Source organism: Colossoma macropomum, unplaced genomic scaffold (assembly GCF_904425465.1).
Source record: "Colossoma macropomum unplaced genomic scaffold, Colossoma_macropomum, whole genome shotgun sequence".
Classification (NCBI taxonomy): Eukaryota; Metazoa; Chordata; class Actinopteri; order Characiformes; family Serrasalmidae; genus Colossoma; species Colossoma macropomum.
The window spans coordinates 32788121-32809757 of record NW_023494787.1 but is presented as its reverse complement, the minus strand read 5'-3'; the positions used below and the strand labels follow the sequence as shown (position 1 = coordinate 32809757).

At 37.8% G+C, this 21637-nt stretch overlaps 2 protein-coding genes across 2 annotated transcripts in view; both read right to left on the bottom strand.

Moving 5' to 3' along the window:
• Positions 1–2963: 2963 nt before the first annotated feature.
• On the bottom strand, positions 2964–5441 carry nol12 (nucleolar protein 12). Its single transcript, XM_036567016.1, has 6 exons — positions 5270–5441; positions 5036–5141; positions 4894–4942; positions 4440–4582; positions 3906–3994; positions 2964–3650 (listed from the first exon to the last, which is right to left on the bottom strand). The coding sequence occupies exons 1-6, from the start codon at positions 5374–5376 to the stop codon at positions 3449–3451; spliced, it is 696 nt and encodes a 231-aa protein (XP_036422909.1). The 5' UTR covers positions 5377–5441; the 3' UTR covers positions 2964–3448.
• Positions 5442–7809: 2368 nt separating this feature from the next.
• srebf2 (sterol regulatory element binding transcription factor 2) overlaps positions 7810–21637 on the bottom strand; it is a 33305-nt gene continuing 19477 nt past the window's right edge. Inside the window, exons 10-20 of the mRNA XM_036567014.1 lie at positions 20308–20483; positions 17963–18212; positions 17497–17666; positions 16755–16926; positions 14635–14752; positions 13718–13827; positions 13327–13459; positions 12678–12843; positions 12139–12315; positions 11055–11160; positions 7810–10700 (exon numbers count right to left, since the gene is read on the bottom strand). Of these exons, the coding sequence (XP_036422907.1) occupies positions 10495–10700; positions 11055–11160; positions 12139–12315; positions 12678–12843; positions 13327–13459; positions 13718–13827; positions 14635–14752; positions 16755–16926; positions 17497–17666; positions 17963–18212; positions 20308–20483 (1784 nt within the window). The 3' untranslated portion in view covers positions 7810–10494. The remainder of the gene's footprint in view (positions 10701–11054; positions 11161–12138; positions 12316–12677; positions 12844–13326; positions 13460–13717; positions 13828–14634; positions 14753–16754; positions 16927–17496; positions 17667–17962; positions 18213–20307; positions 20484–21637) is intronic.

Below are 21637 nucleotides of genomic sequence, written 5' to 3'. Positions count from 1 at the left end.
TAACATTGGGGAAAAAATAATAAAATGTGACAAAGTGTGCAGAAATTATGGCATATTTAATATTTTGTTTTATTTTCTAATTTTTAAATTATTGTAATATGTAAGGTTGTGCTGTGCTCTCCCCTACCTATTAGCAATCTAATCTACAGTGTACTGTATAACAATAAACAAAGAAAATAAACTAAATCAATAGCATTATATGCATTTCTGTGCTAGTTTTAGGAGATATGAGTAGAGATTGTAATGTCTGACTGGACTGACACCTAATTTGATTACACTTCAACATTAAAATGCTTCATTCCTTCATTACCAGGCTGATGTGACAGTGAGTTGAGTTTGTGCTGCTTTAAGAGTGAAAACTAAATAGTGAAACATTATACATACCAGCTCTGTTACACCACACACTCTACACACAGATACATCAGACTGAACACAGAGCATACTCATGTCCTACAGCATTCATAAGCCATTAAGACAAAACTTTATACATGAGCTAAGTGTCATTTTAATGACTAATGTAGTTTGTTCATTACTCTTACCTGCTGCAGCTCTCTCCAGGCTGTGTGTGTGTATTTAGAGTGCAGGAAGACAGCAACGTGTCTCTTCCCCACTGTTACTCATCTTTACACACACGTCCTATTGGCTGCCACTACAATGGCTGCTGCTCAGTGTTTCTACATGCTGGCTCTGAGGCCTGAGGGACAGATTAAATGTCAGCTACTTTACAAAAGAGAAACCAAACCAGCCACCAGGCAGATGGCACACACACCAATTAATTAATCAATCAACTGATCAGACGATCTCCCACAGCAACAAGCTGTTCATCCATTCTTTAACCACTTTATTAAAGTGCCACTGTCATATTGACTGTTAACTCAGTTTTTTCCAAACAAAAAGACCCCAAATTTTTTTGTAACTAAAAATGGAGTTAAGTGTTATAACTAAGTCAAGCTTAATGTTTTTTTAATCCTCCAAGGAAGTTAACATTTTTTGGACATTTTGTCCCCCCAGCTGAACTGTACACCAAGCTTATTGTTCAGTTTTCATATCTTGATCACTAATCGTTTAGTAACTACTATCAAACTAATATGTAAGTTATGTAGATAGGAGAGTAAAGGGGTTAACAACCAAAATACATTAAAAGTCAACATGAATCCAAGAACATTTTCTTTTTGTAATATGAAACACAGTATTAGAGAGAGTCTGTGAGCATGACAGGTGGAGGAACATGACATTATTGGTTAATATGTTTTCCCCTGTCTGCTGATGTACAGTGATGGAGTCAACACTTTTTGACACAAGAATTTTGTTTTATATGGACCATTATACCATATTAGTTCAAAGTGTGGTCCCACAGTAAAAATTGCATTTTCAGATGTTAATATTTTAAAAGGGAGAGTGTTATGAGGTGTTTAAACCCAAAACATTAACTGAGAGAGTAATAAGCTAAATATGTACAAATCATCATTTATAGTGTACTTTCTATTGGGAGGTGCCTGTCCCAAACCATAATTTACATATTTTTTCCAATGCTTCAAAGATTTTTTCATTTCTTTTAAAGTAAAGCTGAAAGATGTATATGATATCATGCATTTAATTAGGAAAAACATCCTAACCGTTTCAGTAAATAGGCAGAGCCTTATTTTAGCCACACCCCTGCATTTTAGAGCAGGAAGTGAGACTGCATGCCTATCCCTATCCCTGTGATTGATTAGATCCCATTGTGTTGAAAATGTGTCCCAAAGTCTGAAAATCAGTGTCAGTGTGTAACATTAAGAACTGCCAATAAACTTGTGTTTTAATGAAAAATATTATGATTTTTTTGTATTATATTTCTGCTCAAAAGTAGCTAAAATTGTCACTACCAAAAGAGTCACTATAGAAACACTTGGTAGTTTCGGGTTATGATTGAGTTATGATTGTTTCTGAAGTGACAAAATGGAATGTTTAATCATACACATTCAGTTTGAGAAAATCAGAATAAAGCAAGAGAAAAACTAAGGAAAACAAAGAAACTGGCTTCCATTAGCAATGAATGGAGCTCCTGGGTTAGAAAATAAATTTTATATATACATATTTATTTCTGATGCTCTCCTGAGGGTCCACCTTGCTGGTGAACAGTTTGAGACTGTAGCTCACATCAGAGTGAGAGTACAGGTTCTACATTTAATGTACAACAGAGAGACCTGACTGTACTACCATGGTTAAATAAACTGATAAAATTCCTCTTTACGCTACTACAGTTGGAGCTCCTGAAAGCCTCTGCTCCATGTAATGTGCTATGCTAACAGAACTGGCATCATGCCCATATAAAAAAGCATCCTTTCTCTTTAGAAGTAAATGGCATTTTTTAAAGATCACTACCATTGTGCATTGTGATAAATGAAAATGTTCCAAAGGCAATAAATTATGTCCAATGTCTTTTTTTTTCTCTCCAAGTTGTCAAAATATGAACACTGCTACATTCACGCTATAAGCAACCCAACATTCCTGCACACTGAAATAGTGTAACATGAAAAGTATACTGCTATTACACATCACTAGTTTCTCAAACTGTAGGCTACTACTGCCAAAGCAACTTAACCAAGTGTTGGCAGTAGAGAAAATCAAGCTCCACTCTTACTTCAGGTCTCAAAAATCCAGATACCTCTGTCTATTCTTACACTGTCAGCTCTCATCTCGGCACTTTGAATCTAAAAAGATGTGTAACTGTCAAGAAGCTGTAACTGTTTAGTTGAAACAAGTGAAACAAAGAAGCTGCTTGTTCATAGACCTCTGAAGTTATGCATCACTTTTTTCCTCCATGGGGAGAAATTAATGCCATTCTTGCAGATCCTTTCTGTTGCATGTCGTGGTTAACACTTTTATTTAATTTCCAATCAATTCCAGCCATTAAGTACAATTTGTTCATTTTTCAACATCAGGAAACAGCAGAAAACATTTAACAGAGATAGACAAAGAAGCCTCAACAAGTGAATTTAATAGCAAAATTTCATTGTTCAGTGTGTCTACCATTTGCCTTTATTACAGCTTCCATTCTTTCCATTCAGATGACTTAGTTTCAGTTTTTCAAACAAATCTGCAGGGATGTTTTTCCACATCTCCAAAGTTTAGTCATAGAAATATTTTCTGCTATTAATCCCAAATGCATTCAACAGTGTCGTCTGGGCTGGGGAGGTTGGTCCATTTTTCTGAGAACACAGGCAGCTTCTTTGTAAACGCTGAAACACAACAATGTGTTACACAGGAGTGGGTGGGCTTCTTCATTACGCCTCCATTACAATCTGCAGTTTTACTCACTTAAGTGGAAAAATATAAAGAGTACCCCCTGCTGTAGTGGAGGCTCAAACTTCACCACAACAAATTCCACCTCAAATGCCTTTAAAGTGCCATTGTCTCGAACACATCCATCTGTAATTATTCATCCTCTTGTACAGCTTTAAACCCTTCAGTCCTGACTCTGCCCCTTCCTGCCTGTGCGTCTGCGCCGCTGCTTCTTCGTAGATCGCCCCAGTCGGCGCTTGTTGCCCATGACATTCAATGAATTCCTCTCGACCTGATGTCTCGACCCCCTGACATCCTGTTTACCTTTCCTCCTCTTCTTCTTCTGTTTAGTGAAAGCTTGGAGCGAGGATGAAATGGACTTAATTCTAGAATGACAGAGATGGAAACAGAGACAGAGCAAAAGAGAAAATTAGTCGAATAATCTTGCCAAACAATTTATTTTCTAATGTTCTGTTTTTATACTTCTTTATTTCATGCATGATAATTTCTCCGGTGGTAGTGTAACTTGACATTAATACCAGTGAAGCACTGATAAACTGAAATGAGACAGATCAATAGAAGACTTTCTTCAATTTCTAATAATACTTCAAAAGTAGCTCAAATAAAAAGGAAGAAAATACTTTTTAGAAAGCAAGGGATTTCCAGGTTTTTTCGGTAATGCTGCTACTTTCTCCTCTTCATCACATTTTTTTCCATCATCACTCTCTTCCTGTAGGGTGGCACAGACTGTTGTCAATACTTACAAATATCTATTTTAAGATAATACATAAAAACAGGTAACTTTCAGACACAGAAAGAATGTTTTGAAAAATTCCAAATTCCACAATTTCCCCCTTAGCATAACTGTAGCTGATTAACCAAGATACATTTGGTGTTTGAAATTTGTTTTTTTAATTTAAAAACATGATGCAGTTTGAGGTGAACACATGACAATTTTGGCGTACAGTTAACACCATGCTATTTGGTGGGTATAAAGCTTCCATCACGTGTTAGCTACATTAGCCTCAAACCTCCAGTGAAAAACTAACCAAGCACACTTCAGACACCAAACAAGTCTTCAGACACCAAACAAGTCGTGGCTGATTGACTATATATTTAAACAAGGGAAAGATTTTTTTTCACTGAAATATCACACTTACAACCTGCTGCTTTACCTGAGAAGTCAAAGGCTCCAGTAACCGAGTACCGGTCAGGTCGAGGTCACTGATGGTTGTCACGGTAACTGTGTGATTCGGGTGATCATACTGCACACTCTCGGTGGTAGCTTTGATTGCGTCCTCTAGTTCATCAGCCTCCTCTGAACAACATTACGTATTGTAGATACAGACAGGTAGTGTTTAAGTTAACTTCAAATGCTTCGAAAAAGTAAAAAGACACAAACTTTAGTAAGAACCCCCCCCTCACCAAAAAATAAATAAATAAATAACAGAACTCCCACATAAATCTTACCAATAAACCCCCACACAAACCTTACAGCCCCCTCCACACACACAAACCTCTTATAAAGAACTCCCCCATAAACAAACTTGATCAAGAACCCAGAGCTCCTAGAACCCTCTCACCTACACAACCCTTATCGAGCCCTCGTGCATACAGACTTTAACATACCTAAAGCCTCTCTCCTCTCCTTCAGCATTCTCAGATATTCTTTGTGTCTCTGTAAACAGTAACACCGTGTTTACATTTATGTTCAGGTACAGTTTCTCCATCAACAATACGAGTGTCTCTTTATCAGCTCTACATCTCTCACCTCTTCTCGAACTATTTTCTGCTCCTCCTTCAGTTTGTTCTTCATCTCCTCTATCGCCGTCTTCCTCCTTTCCATCTTCCTTTTGTGGAATCCGGTGAGAAAATCTCTGAAAAATAATGAAACACAGAAAGAATTCGAATTTTGGGTTCCCATTAAATGGTGCAACAGTGATCTTCCGGAGCTAACGTTCACTTCGTTTCTCTCTTTCCGTCCTCACTCTCTCTTCGAACTTACTGGCGCTCCTTGTCGTCGAACACGACAACACGTTTATATTCTCTCCTTTTGACTCCAGGTTTGGCTTTAAACCCTGTTTTCATCCCCTTTGTTTTATTTTTCTTCATTTTTCTTCACTCAGTTTTCCTCAACACGTGAAAATCTATTCAAGTGTGCATCATTCAATGTGGCCCGTAAGACTCATAGCACTCTAACACTACGTTCCCACTTCAAATATCCGTAATAATAAACCAAGTAAAGTAGTAAATTAGATCGTTAACTGAAGACAATTTAATTAGAAACTTAATAGTTATGTCTTATAAACTATCGAAACTACATATTTAACTTAAAAATACAAATATTAAAGCAAAAACCGATTCTGAATATTTTCAGAAAGATTTACTTGATAGTAATTAGTTAATTATTTACATATTGTTAGTTAATAGTTACACACTACAATCTACTCCTACTGCTACTACTACTACTACTACTACTACTACTACTAATAATAATAATAATAATAATAATAATAGCTTGTCTTTTCTACTGTTTTCAGATGCATTTCTCTTTTAACAAAGACTTTTTAAATTCGACAGTTGCTGGCATATTTTATTGTGAATTAAATAGGAAATGAGACTGACGTCTTTTTTGAGTTTCACAAAACAAACAAACGCTATAATTCAATAAAATGTGCAGAAAATGGGAGCCTGATTCGGTCACTGATTCGGCCACCAGGGGTCGACAAAGCTGAGCTCAGTAGGTATCAGACTCCAACACGCCGCACAACAACCAGAGTACAGGGTAACTAAACACTGTATAAACAAGCAAACAAACAAATAAAAAAATAATGTCAGTGTATTGTAAAATTTCATGATCAATACCATTTTTAAAAAAGGTTAAATACATGTAAACAAACCACACATACACTGTATTTTAACACTAACGTTGTTCATTTAAATAGAATGTGGTTGAATGTGGTCACTGTTATTATTACGGTAAAATACTGTATGGGAGAGTAACTAGTTGAGCTGGTAAAACTGTTGAATGATAAAAATTGTAAAGGCTGTATTTCTAAGAAATTAAATGACTATAGTTTTTAGCTAGTTTTAGATTATAATTTTTAGCATCATTGAGAAAATCTACTTTCACAATTATTGGTTTTGTTTGGTAGACCTAATGCTGATTTTTTAAACCATTGTTTATAGATTTTTTTTCAGTGTATTGCAGGTACACAGTTGTACAGGTGTATAGCATGTTGTGTACTTTATCTGTGATATTTATACCTATGGCAATAATGCTTTATAATAACCTAACCTATGGCTGGAGAGATACTGCTTCAGATGCATATAATGGCCAATTTATTGGTGTATTACAGTGTCTTGGTAAGTGGGCGACAGGCTATTTCATACAACAAAGTTAAGTAAGCCTACAACAGCTAGAATTTTCATATTGTAATGATATCTAAGGCTTTATGTGTAAATATCAAAGCAAAAATAAACAAATTAAAAAACTATTTTGATCTTAATTACACTTTTATGTAAATGTATGGAAATACAAATATGCTAAGGCAGGAATACACCCTTGCATGTAGTGACTGAAACGCCATACAGAGCCAAGCAGAGTACAGCCAGAGTTTCCAGAGCTAGTTTATGAGGAGCCTGGCCACTTCCTATTCTCATCACTTGCCCAGACCTTTCCTCTGATTTTAGAAAGTAGAAGGCTGTATTTCACTAACAAAAAATCAAAGAAAACTCACATATATATTTCCTTGTTCTACAGCAAACGGGTTTTGGGCAGTGCAATGCTAGCGTTACTGTTACTAAGTGCTGATTGGTTGGCGAGCGGAACAGCTCATTAACTGTTCGCGCTCACTGACTTCTTGGATGTACATGAGGAGCCGCTTTACACTTCTGTAACTCGAGTTCCAAAGCATTTACAAATATAACAGCGGTGTTATAATGTTGTATGCTATTCTGTGCACATTACAGAGTAGTAATGCAAGTTCTCTGGTGTTGCTACTGGTAAGCCTCTCCTTCTTGGATTTTCATTCTTCTTCTGCAAGGGCCACCCATCCACGTTTCTATAGGTTAACGTGCCTCCACCTCAGAATCGTTCCAGTAATAGTTGAAATGAAATGAACTTTTTTGCGTTCAGAGGAGCATTTTTTCTCTCCATACAGGTATGTTTGTAGTTAGACAGCGCTAACCCACCGTCCTAACTGAAATACGCTGGGGGGCTGCATTTCTGACGCTGCGTGCGCCTCTAGTGTGTGAGCACTACACTACCACGTCAGTGTCAATGCAGTGCTGAGAATAATCCAACATCCAAATAATACATGCTCTGTGAGTGTCTTGTGGGGTCTTGACCACAAAGAACAGATTAAATTGGGCCAATGCTGCGTTCACGTTTGCGGTAAACGGCAAACCGGATGTTCCAGTATTTTTAACAGAGAAGTCTTAAGTCAGCTTCATTTTATGTCAGCTGCTTGTTAAAATTTTCCTGTTCCCCCTTAAATGGCACAACAGTTCAGATTGTGTGTAAAGCAGGCACAAACTCAGGTGTGTTGTTGAATGCCATCTGCTGTTTTATTACAAAACAAAATAAACAGGAAAAAGCAAACACATTTAAAGGGAAGCGTGTAAGAGGAGCCATTTGTAACACGATTCAGCAGAAATTCCACCCAGTCAGATCAGTCCATTATAGGGCTTTAAAACACACACACGCGCACACACACACAAAGCTCCACTATCGAAATGCAAACAGTCTAGATAAACCTTTAGCTACAGTTTTAGTTGTGAGCATTCAAATCCACAAGAAATAGAAATTACCTATAAAATCACGTCAACCTCCTCGTAAACACACACACAGGCAGCGTTTTACTGAAGAAAAACAAAAAAATATTGAATAGCCCAAAATTCTTAACTGATATTTTTTGTGTCAGCAAGCAGGACAAACTGACAACCAGAACTGTAAAAAATGCCAGGAAAAGTTACTGGTCGAAAAAGATGAGGGAAAAAATATACAAGAACAAATAAATGAACAAAGTTTTTGTGACAAATAAACAGCTCATTAAATTCCCAGACACACACACGCAGCTCTGACAGGCAAAACCACCAAATAAAAAAAAAAAACCATCTTGGAGAAAGCATGGTAAAAAAAAGAATTAAAATCTGTGACAGACCATTTTCTAGCTGTACACTATCTATTACCCCAATTCTACCTCAGTCTCTCTCTCGCTCATGTACTGGTGAAGTGATTCCACTAAGCTTTATTTAAGACTTTGGTCTCTACAATGCTATGTACAGTTTATATACAATCTGATGTGTGTGTGTGTAATTGAGTGAATGTGGGTGTTATCATTCTGAATAAATAATAGATTCTATAAGCTCATGTTTCAGAAATAGGTGTTGTGTTGTACAATGTCTACAATGTATATAATTATATAATAATTGCACACTACTGTGCAAAATTCAGAGACCACCTTCAATTATTTCATTTCCAGTCAAAACAGCCATTAAGTACAAGTTAATCATTTTCAGTGCCAGGAAAAAAAGTAATAAACATATATTGAAATTCCAAATGTAGATGATTAAAATGTTTGCATGATACTAAAATTCTCTGTAATGGCTTCTTGACAGCTACATGTCCTTTCAAACCCACCATGTTGAGCTGTATTCTCACAGTGGAAGGATGGAAGAAACATCTGTAGATTTCTTTTAGATTTGAAGCAAAAACTTGTACTTAATGGCTGTTTTGACTGAAAATTAAATAAATGAAAGGTGGTATTTGCACAGTACTGTACATAAGGGTTCCTGCTGTGTGTGTGTGTGTGTGTGTGTGTGTGTGTGTGTGGTTGCAGGTTCCACTTCATGCACAATGTGTAGAATGGGAGGGTGGGTGAATGTGAGGGATGTTAAAGCACTGTGCAGTGTGTGTGTGTGTGTGTGTGTGTGTGTGTGTGTGTGTGTGTGAGGTAGATAGAGACACACTGGGCTGTGATGAGGTTTTAATTCTAATCAAACCTCATCAGCCTAAATTCCTCTTATATGTGTGTTTGAGTGTGAGTCTCTGTGTTGGTTAGTTGTTTGTGTGTGTCTGCATCAAGAGGAAATTCCTATCAGTAAGGCCTCAAGCCTGAGTACATAAGCTTACTATGTGTATGCCAACCCAGCAGCTGTGTGTGTGTACAGCGGTGAAGTGCAGTAATCTGATTTCATAAACTCTCTTATTGACCACCTCAGATTTGCTTAATATTTTTAGAAATCAATGTTATTGTGAGCAGTATACACTAGGCCTGGACGATGTCTAAAACATTTAGTGCAATACTTTCTTGTTGAAAAATCAGGATGATCAAGTGTATCACTGGGTTCATGAATATTTTTTCTCTGGAAGCACACATCAGCCACTAGCTTGCTAATAACTTTCCCTGTTGGAGAATTTTCACACTGCAGAATGTGAGCAGTGAGCCCCAGTGCCATGTCCATGTACTACACATACAAAAAATTTGGTGTTTCTTCATTTTAGCAGACACTGTACAGGACACTGTACAGAAAATGCTAGTAATTTTCCTCAGATAGTATTTCGCACTTTTAGAAACCTCCAGTAGAAACTGGGAAGTACGTCTTATTAATGCCCCATAAAATATACTGTATTTTTATTTACAATAAAACATTACGTGTACATATTATTTAAAATTATTTATAAAGCTGTTTAAAATTAGCCATCCTAGTTGAGTTCTCTTTACCAACATGGCAATTTCTGCCTTTGAATCATCGTCATCAGCTTACTTGTCAATCCAATTACACTGCCTTATCGCACAGGCTTTTTAAAGCGATGCTTGTATCTAAGTGGTCCAGAAAAAGGTCAGAAATTTGAGAGATTATTCCTTGTTTTAAGGCGAAGATAGAGAAATGCAGTATTATTTTTGTGTGCTTTTGAACAAAACATCTTTCTATAACTGGTATTTATTACCCCTTTAATATCTCAACACTCTTTTAAAAAATGGTTTTAGCCTTGTAATGTAATACAGGTTTCTGACTGATGAGCTATTAAAAATTAAAATCATAGAAGGAATAATTGCCAAAGTCCAAAGTCTACCATAAAATAATTTTAAATGCACCTTCAACTAAACAATCTCTTAAAATTCCAGGCATCTAGCATCAAAAGCAAATCAGAGAGGGTCAGTTGAGAGGTTCTCAGTGACTTTTACATGGATTGATCCCACTATGTGCAGTATGTGTATGTGTTTATGAGGTGATGGTGGTCCCTCTCAGCAGTATATGCTGGCAGTCTGTGAGTGTACGGCGGTCCCCTGCTCTCTCCAGTGTGCGTTTGGCCTCTGCAAGCATACGGGCACGGTGTCCAGGAGGGGTCAGCAGGGGTACAGGCAGATGGCTGAAGGCCAGCAGGATGGCATGTGCTCTCTCACGCTCACCCGCAACACATACGCCTTCTACAGGCATGAAAGGAAACAGCAGCACAGGGAAATGTGTGATACGGTTTGTAATATGTGATACTATTAGTAATAAATACATACAAAAATAAAATTTGACAAGCCAAGTGTCCACAAGCGTTTGACAGCATTATAGTTGGTGATGACTGTAATTAAAACTGCAAACTTCAAGTTGCTATTTTTAAATTATTGATATTTGGTGCATGAAATTTATTGGGTCAAGGTGTGTTTAACTACTAAAATCAAAAGATACAAAGATACATGTTTGCCATTTTATGGCTTGGTATAAATCAAAACAAAAAAATTGTTTATACAACATCATACACACACACACATAAAAGAAAATACATATACCTGTATAAGTGTGTGTTCTTCGACGCAGGCTGTGCTCCAGTAGCTGGTGTGTGCGAGTTGGACTTGCTCCTGCCATTAACCTAACTGTAGTCTCATGCAAAAACACCTGAGAGAGAGAGAGAGAGAGAGAGAGAGAGAGAGAGAGAGAGAGAGAGAGAGATTTTAGATACACAAAGGTAGAACTCCCTAAGTTATATACGATACAAGCTCTATAGGAGGGGCTCCCAAATATTTTCATGTTGGGACCTACATATAGACATATTTTGGGAAATATGACATCAATTCCACTTTTACAACAAGTGACAACAAGTCCACTTTTACTCAATATTACTGCTTTTTATATGACCAAAACAAGCACAATAGAATACTGCTATGAAAACCTAAACATAACCCTACATGTAAAGTAAGACAACTGAAACAATAAAGAGAAAAATAATCAAATAATAATGGCAAACTTTCAATACCATAGTGTTCCACTTACCACTGTGATAAGATATTACTGCCAGAAGTTGTTATGGTGCCATAGTGGCAAAACTTTATTTATTTACTGAATGCTTCAGTATTACACATAAATAGACAAGGCAGGGTAAGTGTATTTATGCAGCACATTTCATACACAAAGGCAATTCAGTGCGGTTTACATAAATAAAGCAAAAGGAACATCAAAATGAAATTATAAAGACAAAATTCTTAGGAGTGAAAAAACAATAAAATAAAAATCTTTAACAAAACAATTACATAAAGTAGAATAGAAACATAAAATCAAAACAAAGAAGTGTTATTAATGTTAAACAGGCGTAGTGCACACACACACACACACACACACACACAAAGTAGACCTATATGTTTGCATCAGAATTACTTAGTTTAACTGTGGTTAGTGTGGGCCTACTGTTAGCCTACTGCATGCTGTGCCATTTAACAGCACAAATTAGGCTAATTAGACAAACAGGACTAATATGTTTTATATTACAGACCAATAATGAGGCCTGAGAGTTTCTAAGTTTTGTATTAAAAATCAGTATTGTATTATTAGGGGTTATAGGTTTTGTATCAATGACCAACAGTGAGGTCTTAATATTACCTTGTGCTGAGCCTGGGGGAAACCCTGAGCTAGTTTACGAAGAGAGCTCAGGTCCCTCTGGAATCCAGCCAACTGTGAACTGGGGGCAGGGCCTGGCTCTCCATTGGCTCCGCCTCCTCGTTGCCATAGGCTGGTCCTCAGAGTGAGCAGAAGGTCACACATCAGCAGCTCCATTCCCTGCAGGAGAAACACAAAGCAGGTATGTATGCATGAGTGCATGGTGAATGTGTGTGTTTATAGAGAGATATGGTGTGTGTGTGCGTGTGAGTGTGTGTGTAAGGGGGGAAATGGTAGGCCTCTGTATTGCACTGCAGACACATTGCACTAGGCTGCAGCATCATGCAATGCAACTACAATGCACCACAGCCACCTCCGTTAATTACTGCACACACACACACACACACACACACACACACACACACACATTCTACAAACATACATTCACAGGTTAAATATTGTACATACACATCTACCCAATTTTACACTCAATATGAGTCAGTATGTCACTTTTGCTGCATTAAGTTCATGCATGTGTGTACCTTGTGCAACCAAGTGTAGGTGTGTGTGTGTGAGATGCTGGAATGCAGGTAAGCACTGGCCCGATCACAGTGTGTGATGCAGCTCAACGTTCCCTCTCCCTTCTGTGGACACACACTCATCTGCACTGCCTTACACAGCGCCAGCGCAGCCTTAGACAATGGGTGGCTAGAACACACACGCAAACGCACACAAGCACACACATGGAAAGAGGAAAAAATGGACACCGTAACTGACCACTGCATCAAATACAATGCTGTGCAAAAGATACCACCTTTCATTTACTTAATTTTCTGTCAAAACGACCATTAAGTACAAATTTTTTAGAGTTAGGAAAAACATATTTAACAGAACATTACACAGAAGAATTAACAACTAAATATATTATCACATTTTTCAGTATTTAGAGTGTCCACCATTTCCCCTTATTGCAGCTTACATTACATTGCATTACGTTACACTAGATCAGCTTTCAGTTTTTCTAAGAAACATTTTTCCAAAGTTCAGATTCAGTTGCATTTTCTGCCTCTCAGGGACCAAGTATGCCAATTACAAATTTAGACTCATCATAAAACCTTACTTTACACAAGTAAATTATTTATATTCTTGTGCACTCACTCACTTTCACACATACACTTGTTAAAAACTCACTCTATTGAGTGCAGAGCCCTGGGCATTCGTTCCACCTCTGCGAGCATTAACCTCACAGACACATCATCACCTTGCAGCCAGTGAACAGATGCCTTCAGGATGGATGCCCACCAGCGGCACACAGGGTCTCCCACTGACCACAGCAAGACCACAGCAGACAGGACACACACAGGAAGCATGAGCAAAATAAATATATAGATTAGCCAATATTTTTCCAGCCAATGAAATGTGAAAGGCAGGATTTATAGACCTATTCTTTGACAAACACTGCATTGCTCAATTAAATCATTGCATATCCTAGTGTTGTTGCAAGAATTATGTTAGTTGGGATTTGTCTGTCCTCATGCTGTGGTATAAGGACATACACATATGCAAGGCAAAAGCCATGTACCTGGTGCCATATTGTGATTGGCTAGAGCAGGGAAGGGTGGAGCGGGGGAGGCAGAGTCTTCAGTGCAGCTGTTCAACAACTGCAGAAACTCCAACACACCACTGAACTCTCTACACACAGAGAGAGGGAATGGGAGAGAGAGGGAGAGAGAGGAAGGGAGTATCAGACATTTGTATGCAGACGTTTGGGTGCTCCAGGTCTTCACAGTGGTTAAATAATAATACAGTTCCTCAAAATCCAGCATGCATGTATAAAATGATTCAAATATGATGCTAATATTCTATCGGTTTCAAACAATTCGTAGGAAGCTGTAAGAACAAAGATTTTAAAGTTGAACATGGCCGTAGATGATTTTATAATAACTGTATGTAAGATGTATAGCTTAGAGAACTAACTTAGAATGAAACTAATATCCAGAAAGCCTCAAAAGCAGTGACCAAATCTTGGTGACTAAATAACTATTCATGTCAAGAAAATACTATAAACATACAATTACAGTTTAAAAATTAATACCATTTACTATTTTTTGCCATGTCATGTCACTTGTTTTTTCTAAAATACTTAAAATTGTGAATATATCATCAGTTTACATTTTGGTGTCTAGTTTATAAATTTTCAATCTGCACTCTGTAGGGCATTATTCAATTAAAATTATTCTGTAAGTAACCTGAAACTGAACAGTAGCGTAAATATTCATTACTTCAATATTTATTAATCCCAGTCATGGAAACACTTTGCTAACATATGTGCTCCAATCAAGCAACTTATTAAAGCCCTTCATAAGGGTAAAATGGGGAGTAAGAAAATACTCAAATCCTCTAAAACATGCAGAGCATGAGGAAAGAAGCAGGCCTGGATGAAAATGTAGCAATCCACACATTACATTTCTACATGTGTTTGTCTGTGTGTGTACGTACCCGCTCTCTTCCCTGTGTTTGCTTGTCTCTGTGTCAGTGTGTGGTTGGATGAGTGTGTGGACAGCTCTTTCCAAAAGCTTTTCACAGAAACAGCGATGCAGCTGTGCGATAGGATCCGCTACATACAAACACAAAAAGTAGGAAAAAACTCAATTAGTAGTTCAATTGGCTGAAGTTTTGTGTTGTGTTTTCAGCATTACAGAGCTGTATGTTTCATGTTGTCTGATACACACTGTAGACTTTCTAACTCCACTAATCTTTAATGATCTTGCCCATCACTGTATATTGCGGTAATTTCATGAACTTTGGAACTTTCATGAAGTTTTTGTCCTTTAACAATGAACATTTCATAACACAGCACTGTTTGATGCCAAAACCTTCACTTTGTAAGCACTTTTTGGTCACCAAATTACCACCGCGAGTCTTATATAACACCAGTCCAACCACACCCCCCATCTCGTGCTGGGGCTCAATCTCAAACGGCGCCCTTCTCCCTACATAGTGCGCTACGTAGGAGTTTAAATACTAGCTCCTGCACCCCAACAGTGCAAACTCATTTGGGATTCAGCTATATCCATGCTCGACAAACAGTGCACTATTTGGCTGTAGAAGCTAGCACACTACTTAAGGAGTATGTAAGGCATCTGGGATTCTGCCTGGGGTTGACGTGACATTTGACTGAAACAAACATTTAAAGCGTGTATGCCATTCAAGTGACATTCTTTAGATTTTAATATTGCAGTTTTACAGTTAATGATATTGTAAGTATTTTATTACAACCCTGTGATATTAATGATGGAGTTGCTTAGACTGTTAGCTAGGGGTGTGGGAAAAAATCGATTCTGAATCGATTCACAAATGTCAAAAGTCGATTTTCTAAATATTTAATTTATAACGTAATGTTGACGGAACGCAAAAGGCGGAAGTGGGTAAGCGCAGCGCCTGGACAGTCTGCGGCGGCACATAACAAAAACACAACTGGATGAGCGAGAAATCCGACCGGCTCCCTCAAAAAAAAAATCACTAAAGAAAACGGGTAGGACGGCTGTAACGTGCTGCCACTGGATCTTATTTCACCGTAACTGCGCATTTTATTGCAGATGAGCAGCTTCTCGTGCTCCAAACAAGAGCAGTGAATGAGAGCCTTCTAGTTCACTTGCCACATCACTTCCATTTGTTTTATTAAAAAAAGATATTGGAAGTAAATTCATTATGGATCATTACAAATACTTCGCTTTAAAAGTACCAAGTCACTTTAAATAACAATAACACCGAGTCACTTAGTCACTTTAAAATGTATATTGTCTCTATATTCTGTGTATATTCTGTGTATATTTTGTGTATATTTTGTGTATATTTAATATATTTCAGTTGGTTTTTCTTGTATTTTTATTTTTACTTATTTACTTTCTGTAGAGTGATTACCTGAGCCTCACCACAAGCATTTCAATGCATAAATGTCCTGACATGTTGTGCAAATGACAAATAAACTTGAAACTTGAACTCGAAACTTGAGCTCACAAAGTGAGAAAATATAAATGCTATATAGAAAAAAAAGATGCATCGAGATGCATCGATAATCGTTTTATAATCGCGTCGCAGCCCTCTGAATCGTAATCGAATCGAATTGTGAGGGGCCTAGAGATTCCCACCCCTACTGTTAGCTATCTTTCAGCCTATTAACTAGCTGACCAGCCTAGTTCTAGTTAAGAAAATAAGCTTCCAGTTCCTCAGTTTAAACAAAAAACGAGTTCTTACTTTATCACTTGGTGGTCCATGCAAGCAGCATTACAGTCAAAGATTATTCCATTAACAGCAAAAGGGTTTTTTATGACGTGGTGCAGTAATAAAGAGTTCAGTTGTTGTGAGGCAGTCATACGTGTGTGTATATTGTTCTAACGCAGCTCAGCCAATCAGATTTTAGGACCAGAACTATCAGTTTAATCTATTAGGTATCTTAATGTGCGTTTATTTAATATTAAACTAAAACAGGATTATAACCTTCCTAAAATTATAATTTACTTTTTTATTAATTTATTTTTTTCCCTAGTATTATATTGCTTATTTTAGGTCCATCTATATTTTTTGTGTGTGTATATAATGTGGTTCTCTGTTCTTACCCTGTTCTCTCTCAGAAGTGTAAACCCCTCCACTGCTCTCTGGCTTCACAGACCAATCACAGCTCAGGAAAAACTGCCTGCCTAAAGGAGTGAAGAGCCAACGTAGGCTGTCTGGGAGGGGCTTAGAGTCTGAATGACCAATTAAACTCTCCGCACAACTCAACAGATAACCCTGAGAGAGAGTGAAAAGAAAGCATAAAAAATGAGAATATTTGCTGCATGTGTTTATTATAAGAGATTACATTATCAGCAAAACAAGAATACAACTGTCACACTCTTAGAGCTACCTGGTAGCATCCATAGTACAAAGCAAAATGTAGAGGCACACAGTATATTTTAAAACTTTATTCAAAGTGGCTTTCCAAAATGTTTTGTGCAGACATACATGAAAACTACTTTGAAATGTAGGCCAATTTACAGCAAAAACATCTGGAAAATCTGAAAAACATATTTATATTAATCAATGTACTGGACATTCGGCGAGTTCAGGCTTAATCATCCTCAAATAAAAAGCACATAATGGGGCAGCCCAGTAAAAGTTTGGTTGTAGTACAATGTTATTTTTGATTTAGCCACAAATCAGTAATTAATCTAGTACAAAGGAAAAAAAGTAGTAAGAGTTTGTCTGCACATCTGTCTGCTGCACAAAGCATATTTAAGTAGCACAGCTGTGTTTCTCTGCTTAGTACAATAAAAGTGGTATTAATGTAGTGTGTGTGCATAATCACATATGCATACTTACAGGTAGATATGTGAGGTGGTTTCCCAGTGCAGTACGAAGTGCAATGGCAGCAGAGATGTAAATCTGAGCATGCTCAGTAGGGTTCATCTTTCCCTGTGCACTTTCACTCAGATTAACAGCATTCAGACATACACAGACACCCCACAGTGCACTGCGCTCCAACATTTTACCTATACACATAAAATTTTTTTAATCCACAGAATTATCGCCCTAGTATCAAAATCGAACATTTTTGCAATTTCAATAATGCACATTTGAGGAATCATAGATGGATCTTTCTGTCGTACTGGTGAAAAATCAGAGTTCAAAACACAAATATGTATGTAATTAGCTCATTACTGCTTTGGGTTTAATAGATCAAAAAGAATCCTTATAAATATTTACAGTCTGTAACTGTGGGACTGCAATTTGAACTAATTCTGTAGAATGGTCCAAATACAAACAAAAAAGACACACACACACACACCTGTAAGCTGCAGTTGGCCAAGTCGATGGTAGACTAGAGCTGCATCTCTAGAGCTGGTCTGAGACTCCTCTCCCTCATGTTTTCCACCAACGAGACGCACCAGCCAGCCAAAGGGGGCGGGTCTGTGCAAGCAGTAGCGAATCAGATTCCAGGAGAGAGAGCAGGCGAGGTCCAAGTTGGAAGAGGGTAGAGCCCGAGATAAAACAGAAAGACATGTCTCTAAACTGACCACTGCAGCGCCGTAATCACCCTGAGAGAGGGAGAGAGGGAGAGAGGGAGAGAGGGAGAGAAAGAGAGGGAGAGAGGGAGAGAGGGAGAGAGGGAGAGAGGGAGAGAGAGAGAGGGAGAGAGGGAGAGAGGGAGAGAGGGAGAGAGAGGCATCTCTAGTAACCGTCTCAGATTTCCTTCAAAGTTTCAGGAAATGTCATTGTGCCCCACAATGTGCCAAATCTCATGCTACACACAAGTGTAAACATCAGCAGTAGAACTTGTCCAAAAATCATTGCGACCTACCACATTTCCCGTTCCAAACCCAAAAGTAATGCCAGACAAAGCTATTTCTAAGCAGTAGGAGTGAACTACTTTAAAATGCTTAATAATTCAAAACCATACATTCTACTCTGCTTACTTGGTAAAGGCTAAAAATGGCTAACAACAACAAAAAGAAAGGCACCACACCAACATCAAGTTTACAGCCAGACAAAGCAATTATTCACAAATGTTATGTATGTTAAAACTTGTCAAAAAAACTTTGGCATTACAAAGCTTTCATGGCTCATCGATTAGTCCAAGCATGTTTCGGTTGTCCCCTCCCTTCTGCTGCAAGTGTGTAAGATGAGAGAGGTGAGACACACATCTGAGTGGTGAGCTGAAGTTGGCAAAGGCATGTTAAAAAGAGCATTGAAATGGGACCCTAGTTTCTATTTTTTGTGGATCCTTTCATACCAAATAATTTTTAGACCAATTTCAAAAGTTCCTTTTTAAAGTCTTAGAAAAAATAATTTAAAAAAATTTAATCTAATATCAAACAAGTTATATGAGAACTTTCAATCAGATTTTCGTTATAACCACAGTACTGAGACAACATTTGGTTCATGGTTGCAATGATCTCAGGCTAAAGGGTGATGTCCAAATCCTTCTATTATAGTCTTACTGAATCTTAGTGCAGCTTTTGATACCACTGCTCACAAGATTCTAATCCACCGCCTTGAATACTGGATAGGCCTCTCAGGCATAGTTTTAGATTGGATTAAAATCATATTTAAAGAATACAGTTCTTGGTTTCACTGGGAAATCATTCATCAAACAAAAATGATCATTTCTTGTGGAGTCCCACAAGGTTCAGTTTAAGGACCCTTGCTTTTCACTTTGTACATGTTCCCTCTAGGTGATGTCATTAGGAAACATAATAGCAATTTTCATAGCTATGCTGTAGTTATGACACACAACTATACATTTTCATTCCTTCTGATAATCAGGACTCCATTGACAGGCTTAGCAGGTGTGTGTGAAATATATTTCTCAGTGGATGTCACAAAGTTTTTTTTCTAAAACTACACAAAAAACTGAAATACTAATTCGTTTTACTGGGCTTCCGAAGAAAACAATACATCCCCTACAGGTTGTACAAAATGCAGCAGCACGGATCCTAACATAAACAAAAAAAGAGAGGTTGTATCACTCCAGTTTTGAAAGAACTGCACTGGCTACCTGTATCTTTAAGGATAGATTTTAAAGTTCTGCTACAGCTTTTAAGGTTCCAAATGACCGAGCACCTGTTTACTCTGGGTGCAACAACATATAACAAAAAAAAGAGGGGGGGATTCTGTATTGATCATGGATCAACTACAGTCCATTACACCACTACTGCTTACCTTTTATGTTTCAATATAATCTTAGATGCAGATACTGGCCTTCTGCATATACCTTCCTCAAAATACAGAAAACGTGGAGAGGCCTCTTTTGGTTGTTATGCTTCTAAGCTGTGGAACTCAATTCCACCTTTTATTATACAGTCAAACTTGGTGCACACTTTTAGGAAACATTATTGTTTTATAAGATTTTTAAATTAATTCTCAGTTTCTTCTTTTAAATTTAAACTTTATCACTTGTCTGAAAAGCATTTTGAGCTGCTGTTGGTATGAAAAGTGCTCTATAAATGAAATTATTATTATTATTATTATTACTATTATATTGGTTTTAAAAAGTGGGCGTGGTGTTAATTTATTGCCTTAAATTGCCTTTGCTAAGGACAAAGATGCACTTTCATAAGCTGTTAGTTCTGAAGCTAGATGCATAAATTACTCTTTGGTTTGTGCTGCGTGTGTGTGCGTGTGTGTGTGTACCCTAAAGAGCTGTAGGTCGGCCTGTTTGCGGTGTCTCCAGAACAGCACTGATGTTGGAGAGTGCAGGGGTGTTACTGGCTCCCACAAATACAAAATCCTCACGCACCCCCATACCACTCCAACACCAGACAACACCCACACCGTCACCCACGGCAACACACACCACAGCCACGCTGCTGCAGAGACACAGAGAGAAAGAGAGAGAGGTTATCAGACAAAACTTTTGGCGCCCTGGTCAAGTGACATGTTTTACTGGGTTTCTACATGGAATTAAGTACACATCCTGAACAGATAACATGCATCTGCACATTGTAATGCATAATTACTGTTGCATTTACAGCACATTGTATATTTTGTGTTTGATCTTTTTAAATTTTGCAAATGAACAGAAACTAAAATTTTCAGAAACGTTGTGTTAACTTATTCCCACTTAGAAAAGCAATAAAACATGTAATGTGACCGGGGTGCTCAAATTTTTGCATATTCCTGTATAATTATCATAAATCGCATAATTATAATTAAAGCTGCACTGTGTAAGAGTTATTCAGTAAAATCAAAGGAATTACTGAGACAAGAGAAAAAAAATCTGCTAAAATATGGTGTTCTTGCATTCCTGTGAGTCAGAGCTGTCGGCTTGGATTTGGCAGGAGTTTTTCAGACCACATCAGATGTCTTTATCACACACACAGACTCAAAAAGAAGGTCTCACTTGACAGGGGTTACCTGAGCAACATTGGTACAGGTGCTGCTCAGAGTGCTAAAAGTTAGATATCACTGAATATGGACACATCGGAAAGGCAAATTCAGTCATCCTCTGTGGCATCACCCATAGCCAAAGTACAACCACACCCCCCATTACAAAATGTTGTTCTACACGTTTCATGCAGTAACATATTTCCACCGGAGAGAATGACAATTGCCCAAAGTTCCATACTTACAAAATGCAGCTTTACATAAGACTATCCATATGAATGCGAGTGCCCCTGCAGCCTGCTAAACAAAGCACACATGAAGAAGGCATCTGTTTCTAGTTTAAGGTCAAAGAAACTTAACTCGTGTCTAAGCAAGATTGTACCTAGTAGCAGTTTAATTATTGAGTTCAATGTTGGTTTTTCGATTAATAATGCCAGGACATGCTAGACTTTACATTAGGGTGTCGTGGGGTGTCCCAGACTCCACATCGCTTTTCTTCAATTATGTCAGACTACAAGACTGGTTCATCATTCCCAATGCTCATATTTGGGCCCATGCTGAAAATGTGTCGGCTGCAACAAAATCATGTCAAAATCAGGCTGAATTTGTGTAGTCTGATCTCAGCATAAGGCTTTTT

Excerpts from the sequence above, each read along its gene's own strand:
- nol12 (XM_036567016.1), bottom strand. The coding sequence starts at position 5,376 with ATGAAGAAAAATAAAACAAAGGGGATGAAAACAGGGTTTAAAGCCAAA. Across the intron at positions 4,583-4,893 it reads GGAGAGGAGAGAGGCTTTAG|AGGAGGCTGATGAACTAGAG; the intron begins GTATGTTAAAGT and ends AATGTTGTTCAG. Across the intron at positions 3,651-3,905 it reads AATCCCTTGCTTTCTAAAAA|AATTAAGTCCATTTCATCCT; the intron begins GTATTTTCTTCC and ends CTGTCATTCTAG.